Source organism: Arachis duranensis, chromosome 2, assembly GCF_000817695.3.
Source record: "Arachis duranensis cultivar V14167 chromosome 2, aradu.V14167.gnm2.J7QH, whole genome shotgun sequence".
NCBI lineage: Eukaryota > Viridiplantae > Streptophyta > Magnoliopsida > Fabales > Fabaceae > Arachis > Arachis duranensis.
In genome coordinates, this window is record NC_029773.3 from 76,618,203 (window position 1) to 76,627,903 (window position 9,701).

General features: G+C 26.4%; 1 protein-coding gene across 1 annotated transcript; it reads right to left on the bottom strand.

Moving 5' to 3' along the window:
• Window positions 1-764: 764 nt before the first annotated feature.
• On the bottom strand, window positions 765-7,824 carry LOC107475019 (protein NRT1/ PTR FAMILY 5.6). Its single transcript, XM_016094663.3, has 4 exons — window positions 7,605-7,824; window positions 3,907-4,124; window positions 2,480-3,033; window positions 765-1,879 (listed from the first exon to the last, which is right to left on the bottom strand). Exons 1-4 carry the CDS (start codon window positions 7,813-7,815, stop codon window positions 1,003-1,005), a joined length of 1,860 nt encoding a protein of 619 aa, XP_015950149.1. The 5' UTR covers window positions 7,816-7,824; the 3' UTR covers window positions 765-1,002.
• Window positions 7,825-9,701: the final 1,877 nt, after the last annotated feature.

Sequence of the window (9,701 nt, forward strand, 5' to 3'; positions counted from 1 at the left end):
CTCTATTGTCATATAAATTTAGCATAATATATATAGTTTAATATTTTGATTTTAAATTTCATTTAGACCTAATTTTCATCCGGTCTAAATTCAATTTTATTATGTTGTGTTATATTAAGACCAGAAGAAAATCATTGAAGGTTTATAACAAAAATAAATTGGGTTAAGTTACGTAACCAATGACTTTTATGAATAACATGAACAATCACTAATCAAATAAAAATACACTATACTTTTAAATTATCTACCTAAATTTTAATATTAGAATAACCATCTGCATATCTAATAAAATGAACATCCAATATATCTATTATTCACATTATTTAATATTTTTATTGTCTACCTATACTTTTCTAAACTTAAAACACAAAAAAGGGATAGACAGTACCCAAAATATGCATTATTTCTAGTGAGGCAGAGGATATGGTTTATCCTTTAGATAAGTTCCCATTCCCACCCCTGGTTGGTGTAAGAGTGTGAGTAGTGGATAGATAAAACAGAAAAAAAAAAAAAAAAACTAAACAAGAGGAATTTGGTTAAGTTATCAAAATAATAATGCTATTTGGATTATTTTTTCTAGAACATTTCTAATATGAATTTTACTCATCTTCTATCTTGAAACTTTTTTTGCTCATAGATAAAATACTAACTCTTCTAGAAAGTAATGATTTTTTTCAAGTAAAGTTGTAAACTATTTCAATGAGTTACCAACTAAAGATTATTTAATATACATGAACAACTTTTTGCCATTGCAGACGTATTACTTAGTCTTAATTTATCATTTACTATATATTCTTCCCTTGGTATTAAAATTATTCTTTCAAAAATAACAAAGTAAATGATGAAAACAACATTATTGATATATATCAACAAAGCAACTAACATTCACTATATAGTAGAAATCAAACATCACATATAATAATTTCATCATCAGCATAGCATGCAATCCTAGACATTTTTATACTATAAATATAGAACCAATAATATTGAAACAAACTCAAATTAAACCATTGTCCCTACACCATCACCATTATCACTCTTCTCTTCACCACAATCAGCCACCACAACCTTTTGCACATTCTTATAGGAATACCGGCAAGCGAAGAACACAAACAAGAACAAGTTCAACGTGGTTATCACCGCCAATAGCCCATAAAATTTGTCTAACCTACTCGTGTTCAAATCCTTACCGATCCAACTTTTACCTGTCTTACCGGTAACATGATCAACCATTGTTATGAGCCAGCTACTAAGAAAGTTTGCAGCACCAATAACACTTAAATAAAGTGCAATCCCTAAGCTTCTCATTGAATCCGGAACTTGGTCATAGAAATATTCTTGCAACCCTACAAGGGTAAAACCGTCGCCAATTCCAATAATTAGAAACTGTGGCGCCAACCAAAACGCACTCATTGTTAGTGAACCCTTTAAAGGGTTCATCTCAACATAGTGAAGTCTCTTGTTCTCTACAACCGCCGCAATTACCATTGTAACGATAGAGAAAACCATTCCGAAACCAATCCTCTGAAGGATGTTGATTCCTCTCTCGTTCCCCGTTAGCCTTCTTAGCAGAGGTACGAGGATCTTGTCGTAAAAGGCGACGGATATTATCATTCCGATGGCGGCGAGGGTGAACATTGAAGCTGGAGGGATTTGGAAGCCTTTGGCGACGGTTCTGTCCATGATAACACCCTGTTTGATGAAAAACGTGGATGTTTGTGCGGCACATATTCCGAATGGTAATGTGAAAACCCAAATGGGGATCATGTTGATAATTAGCTTCATCTCTTCCACTTTTGTCACACTTGCAAGCTTCCATGGACTTTGTTTCTCTGCTATGTTTCCACCATTTTCAATGATTGCTGCCTTGTCAAGAAATCTGAAACAAATTCAACCACAAATTATTATATCATCATCAACTTATATACACATAACTCTGCTTAATACTAATAAGTTGCATAAGGATGATATATAAATTTTTTAACACCTGGATTATATAAAATTTAAAACTTATAAAAAATTAGAAAAATTATAATTTTACTCCATTTTTAATAATATCACTCCACACATTATTATTATTTTTTAATTTATCCATGCATAAATTTGTAAAAAAAAGATGTAATATTATCAAAATAGGAGTTACAGTATCTATTTCCAAAAATTAAAGTATCAAAATAACATAACATTTAAAAGAATTGGCATTAGTTCATTTCATTTAAACTAAAATTGAATATTTTAACTATAAGATTTGACTTCTTATAAAGACTTTTTATTCTAGATTTTTCTATTATAATATTTTATTAAACAGTATTTACAAGTAACTAACGAGATACATATCTAGTACAAATATGACAATATTTTTAATGTAAAAAAGAGAGTGTTGGTTAGCATTAATTTAAATGTTAAAAAAAAAAAGAATTGATGACCTAAGATTTGTTGTTTAAATTACAATTGAATAACCATATAGTATACTACTTACTTGAGCTTCTTGGTGTGACCTAAGAACCTTCCATTGTTGTTGTTGTTATTAGACTTGGAAAGCTCATATAATTCATTAGGATTAGAAGGATAAGGAAGCTTCCTTTTGGAAATGGCGGCAACCAAAACTTGCAACATTGGAGTCAAAGGGCTACCCATTGGTGCCCTATAACGATAAGATTTCCTTCCCAACAAGAATATGATCAATGAGAAAGCCATGACCAATGTGAGAATAACATCAGCAGCTCCCCAATTAACATGATCTTGTACATAAACAATTAGGGTTACTCCAAGAATGATTCCACTACAAAGACCACAGTTCCACCAGTTGAAGAAGGACATTTTCTGCCTCCTTTCGACGACATGGTCGTCGTCGAATTGGTCGGCTCCGAAGCTTTCCAAGGAAGGTTTGTGGCCTCCGGTTCCAACGGATATTAAGTAGATGGCTAGGAAGAAAACCACTTCATGGATCCTCCTTGGTTCCGCGCATGTGTTTCTATCATCACATGGCTTTAAGCCTGGTAAGAACCATGACAGAGAAAGCAGAATCAAACCCTGCATTTTTCATTGTAAACAAGTTAGATTTACTTACTCCTGTTGAATAAATGACTATTTATATTCATAAAAGAAGAAAATACTAATACATATACTCACATTAAATTGAAATTAAATTTTTATCTATACAAAATATTTTTTGTGTGACAAAAATATTCTATGTGACACTCAAACTTTCTAAAAATAAAATACTTTTGTTATACGAAAAATAGTATAGATACAAATTTAATTTTAATTTAACTTGGGTACATATATCCATATATTTATTTTTTATGGATACAAATTTATGTATACTCACATTTTCAAACTTTTTGATTCGGATATAAAAATACTTTAAGATGGTATTTTTAGGATTTTAAATTTGACCTGTTTATAAAGTAAAAAAATTTTAAATTTTATTTTATATTAGATGTGATTGATTAAATGAGACCAATTTCACTTTAAAAAAACGATTTTATTTTGATAGAAAATCAATTAAATTTTATCACGTTATATAAAATTTAAAATGAATTAAAATCAATCGCATAATGTGATGTGTTTATAAAGTGAGTTAGTTTTAAATTTTATTTTATATTGAATATGATTGATTAAATGAAACCGATTTCATTTAAAAAAATCGCCGTCACTTTAGTAGAGAATCAATTAATTTTTGCCATCTTATATAAAATTTAAAATAAATTAAAATCAATCACATTTAATTTTAAATTATTATTTATAACCTATAATTTTATAAACACTGATATAATATTTTGAGAGATTCAAAATAAATATTGAAGTTATCTAATTAATTTTGAGAAAATCAATTGTACAGAAATGAAATCAAACACATAATTTGAATTGAATGATATATAAATGATTGAGATGATTAGGTACCAGAAGATAAACAATGCAAGAAGCAATGACAGTGGTGTAGCGACCCAAGAAAGCATCAGCAAGAAATCCTCCAAAGAGTGGCATCAAAGTGGTGACACCTGTCCAATAGTTCACATTCCTAACCGCTGTCTTAAGATCTTGATGAATAATCTTTGTCAGGTAAAGGACCAAGCTAGTTGCTATTCCAAAGTAACTCAGCCTCTCACTAAATTCAATTGCTGCAAATTATCAAACATCAAATCAATCATGTCAATAAATTTCTTACTAGATAATGTTACTTTTTAACTTTTTATTTTATTTGACCCCTCTTTGTTGTTAATTTACGGTTAATTAGAAAAATACGTTTTTAATTATACATGTAATAATATATTTTTGGATAAAGTAGTAAATTAGTTTTTTACGTTTTAGCATAATTCTATTTTTATTTTTAAAGTTTAAAGTGTCTTATTTGAATTTAAAAAAAATTTTATTTAACTTTAATTTAGTCTTATTATGAAGTCAAAGATAAATAATTAACAAAATGTCCTACATGACAGAATAAGGTCATTAATTTGGAGAATAAATACAAATTCTAGAGACATAAAATTAGCTATGGACAATACATGTATTTAACATTTTTCTTAGTTTTATAAAAAATATTTCATATAAAAAAATGATAAATAAATATATTGATGCATCTACGGTTGATTTTATGCCTCTGAAATTTGTACTTATTTTTCAGATTATTGACCTTGTTTTGATACTGTCATATAGGACATTTCGTTAATTATTTATCTTTGACCTTTGGTAAACTAAATTGAAACTAAATAAAATTTTTTTGAATTCAAATAGAATACTTTAAACCTTAAGAATCAAAACAGAATTACATCCAAACAAAAAGACCCATTTAATACTTTACCTTATATTTTTTTATCAACTTAAATCAGAATTTTCTCAAAAAAGAAAAATATAATCCATCATTTCCTTTAATTTCTTTCTTCTTTCAATTTGAAGGAATTGCATGTGACACCAATATATATTATGCTACATACACGCCACAACACATACAATTTTATTTTTTAAGGTATTTATAAATCTCCTGTCCAGATGAAATTTAAGCATATTCAAATAATAAAAAATAGAATCATAGCATAAATAGTACAAAATGGGAATCTTAAAAGACAAACAATCATTGTAATGGCAAAATTATTATATTCATAGTAATAGTCTCTACTATCAATACCCATAAGTTGTGTGGCTGATATCATTTATCATCCTTAATGCTTACTAGAATATGTCTTAGTTTTATATAGTGGGAACCCACCACTTTCGGTGGCTGTATTGCTCTTGACCAATCCAATTCATTATTAGAATATATAACAAATTATTTCCTGGCTCATTAATTTTTTGACATCGAATTGATTTATATATCTTTATTGTTAGATAAAAATATTAAAATTTTAATAATCTAAATTTTATAAACCATGTAATAATAAAAATTGTAAGTCAGTTTATTTATTTTATTTAAAAAAAATTCAAATAACAAACAACAAATGTAAAATATGAATATTGTTAGGTAATTAATATTTTAGTTAATATTAATTATTTCTTTAATTATAAATAATACTAAAAAACTAACAGAATTTATTATTTTTGACCAACAGTTAACTAATAATATTTAAAATGTTGACTAAAATAAATTATTAAACTAAAAATATTAAGTTAATGACTAAAAAATACTGACTAATAATAAAATTGTTAGTCTTTAAACATTTTTCAAAAATGATTTTATATATATTAAATTATAAATTTTAAATTCTAAAATTAATTGGTGTTAGTTAACTAAAAATTAGTTTTCTCAGTGCTAAGTATATGAATTGAAGATAGCAATGAGATCCCTTGAAATTGTCCACAATCTAAATTTTGTGGAGAGAAGTTGACTTTCTTGATGGGATATAGAGAGGTCTCTATTATTGAAATTGCTCTATTCTCATTTATATGAATCAAATGCAAAGGTATTCGAATTCCAACTTCTAAACCTAGTTCAGATGGGATTTGAGATTTAAGTTATATAGGTTGAAGTTGTTAAGATATAGGGGGGATTAAAGAGGAATCTCAGACAAGACAAAAAGTATTGGTGGAAGCATGAACATAAGTAGTGGGAATATTCACATAAGAATATGAATATATTATTACGTTTTATGAAAAGCTTATGAAATAAAAACACCACTCGATTGTTAACTTAAAGCATACTAATTAATAATATCTGGAAGATTAATTGGCTTAATATATATTATATATTCCAATTTTTAAGCTAGTTTATATACATACATATGAAGCACTAGTTAAGTACTAAGTACTTATTCCATTTTCATTCATGTGTAAGAAATTAACATACACTAAAATAAAGTAAGAATCAAGTGAGAATATCATTTTACTCGTCGTTTATATTCTTTTGTGAAAACTAAACTATTTATCGACCGAACTATTAAACTACAATTATCTATTATGAATACAATTTGTATTAAGTTTTGTATAAATTGAACATATCTTATAGTCTAATAATTCATATTATACTACTATTAACTTTAATTTAACGGTTAATTTTCTTAAAAAATACTTCTATAAAAAAATTCTTGATATAATATTTTTTAAATTTATATCATCAGTGCAATTATACATATGAGAAAAGAATAAAAAGCTAAATTAATCAACAAGATTATATAGGGTTTCGCTAAGATATTTACTAGTTAAAAGTTTTTATAAATAATTTTTATTGCCATAAAATTAAAGTAAGAGAGTGAATAAAAACACCATTGTGATGAGTATAGAAATTAGGACCACGACAATTGAATACTTGAAAGAGAATTATATTACAGAATCAAAGAGAAATCAAGAGAAAAATATCATATCACAAGAAAGAGAATTAAACAGATTTCACATAATACTCTACTACTCTAGTATATATCCTATCCTATTTATACTAGTTTCTACAACAATAGCCACAAAGCCCAATACAATACACTACACTAGTTTAGACCAATTAGGCTACTTGTTATAGAGTTTCTAAAACTTCTAATGCAATTAATATATCGGTTATGTTGGGAAGAAAAAAAAATCTGTCAGAATTTACTTAATTTAATATTTATTAATTAAATTATCTATTTTTAGTTAATTTATTTTAATTACTAAATATTTCTTTAATATATATAAAGGAATTTTTAATTTTAGTCTTTTAAATTCTTATAAAGAGAATGAAAAATTGATGATTAGATAAACCCTAAAAACAAATAAACAAATTAAATAGCATATGATGACTATTTCAAAATTTGGGAGTGTTAAGAAAATTGATTAGTGATTAGGAAGTTTGAGAACCAAAACGGCATATAATTAATAAGGATCAATAATATTCAAATATTCTCCAAATAATAAGAATAAAAATGGTACGAATTTAATTTTGGTGCATTAATGGTTAAAATGTTTTATATCTTTATCTAATTACATCTATTTTTTTTAATGATTATTTACATAGTTAATATATAAAAAAAACTTTTTGTTAATATGACGTTATATATATATATAATTAAATGTATGTATAAAACTGTTTTATACTAATAGTATATTAAAATTAAATTTAAAAAAATAATGTTAACTTTATATATAAGATACATATATATGTTGAAGAAAATTAAGTTGCATGACAAGTTTATATATCTTACCAATAATGAAGAAAGAAGCTTTCCAAGAACCAGTTGAATCTCGGAGAGGAACCCTTCCCTTATAATCAAGTGAAGAATCATGAACCAATTTCATTTCATGATCAACCTCTCCTCTTTTTGCATCAATTGCGTTCTTCTCCATATGACTTGAATAGCTAAGATGGCAAGTAGAAGAAGAAGAGTTATTAATGGAGGAATTATGTTGTTGCATTTGACAACCTTTACCATTTTGGAACCTCCTTATATAGAGGAGCTAGTAGGAGAGGAATGAATGAAAGGATTTTTGCTTTTCTTTTGACTCACTATCACTCATGAGTTAGTATTGGAATAATGAAAAATGTCCCTCTCACATACAAACACATGCAATAATTGTGAGATTTTCTTTTCCTTTCTTCTAAGGACCAAACCAAAAAAAGAATAAGTAGTTGGGATTGCCTATATCTCCTAACGTTAATGCTAGAAAGACAATATCTAAAGTTATCTTATATATATAATATTTATAATTATATATTTATTATTATAATGATAATTAATAAATATTAAATAAAAACATTTTAGATTATTTGAGATAATTTTTAATTATCTGCTAAATATTATTAATCTCATAATTGTTGACTTTAATATTGTTTCAAAATTCAAATTTTAGTAAATTTGTGGAGTGAAGTATTAACTAAAAGTAGCAATGAAAGATTATGCCCTACTGAAAAAAAATTAAATTTTTGGAAGAAAAAATACAATCCTAAAGTACAATTACTTGTAAAAAAAGATAACACCATTCATACAAAATTACCTATTTTTCAGTAAATTTATAAAAAAAAAATCAAACTTTTTGTGAGTATATATCCTAAAGAAAATTAACAAAAAATTTTAGATATATCAAATGAATTTTATTAGGGGCGAATGATGTACCACACATATATACTTTTAATATTTTGGTCAAATTATTTTTAACAAATGATGATATAGATGAAATAATGTCATGCAAAGATGCTCAAAACTAAGCACTAGGGAAACGTCATTGTTGAAACGGAATAGCATTCATTCGTGCCCATTTTCTTATAAATGGGACCACAGCACTGTTAGTTCTATACAAGGCACCAATGAGTTTTCGTGTTAGCCATCCAAAACAAACTATGCCTTTAATTTGCTTCATCATGCATATTGAATTTTCTTTTTCACAACAAATTATTGATGGATTTGTATCCTAAAATACATATTATTTTATTTATTTATTGTGAATATATTCATATTAGATTTCATGAAAGTCTAAGAATTAGTCACACATACATATACAAGTTGAGTTGCATAGGCAAAAAAAAAAAATTACACGGATCCGATGCACTTTTACTCGTTTTATTTGTGAATTATTGTCCCCCTTTAATTTCTTGTCGACTGAAGAACATAAAGTTATGAGATGACTCGATTTGCAAAGTGACTCTTTTTTTTTTTTTCTGTGTAATACTTTTTGAAGACTAATAATAAAGTTATTATTATTTTTAAGATAGATTCGTTTTTGCGATAAGACAACCTTGTATTATACCGTATATATAGTTTAGATGATGATGCCTTAAGAACTTCACATAAAAACCAAAAGTACACATAAAAGAGTTTGGATAGAAGTACACACAAAACATTATAAATATTAAAGTATACTTAAAAATTATTTTAATTTTGATGGACAAAAATATCGTATTATTAATAATTTTGTAAGACTTAGGAGTATCTTTATTTTTCGAAATCAATCTTTTGAGTGTACTTGTATATTTATAAATTTTGATATGCATTTTTATTCATGTCAATTTTTTTATGTGTATTTTGGTTTATTATTAAAAAAAAACAGAATTAAGAGATTAATTCTAAGAATACATCAACTTTCAACAACTGTTACACAAAAGTAGCACTCAAAACTTAAAATAAATTTGAATAGATTATTTCTAAAACTATCCACAATTCTGCGAATCCGGCAAAATTAAATCTTCAAAAAGTAGAAAAAGCTAAATATTATCCATCACTTACTTGCAATTATATACGAAACTATACATATGTTTGTGATTTATGTTATCAAACTTTCTGATGTTCTCAATTATCATGAGCACA

Bases quoted from the DNA above. Each gene is read 5' to 3' on its own strand.
- LOC107475019 (XM_016094663.3), bottom strand. From the start codon at position 7,815: ATGCAACAACATAATTCCTCCATTAATAACTCTTCTTCTTCTACTTGC. The intron at 4,125-7,604 runs GTAAGATATATA...GATAATTTGCAG, and splicing joins AGCTTCTTTCTTCATTATTG to CAATTGAATTTAGTGAGAGG. The intron at 1,880-2,479 runs GTAAGTAGTATA...AATTTGTTTCAG, and splicing joins GGTCACACCAAGAAGCTCAA to ATTTCTTGACAAGGCAGCAA.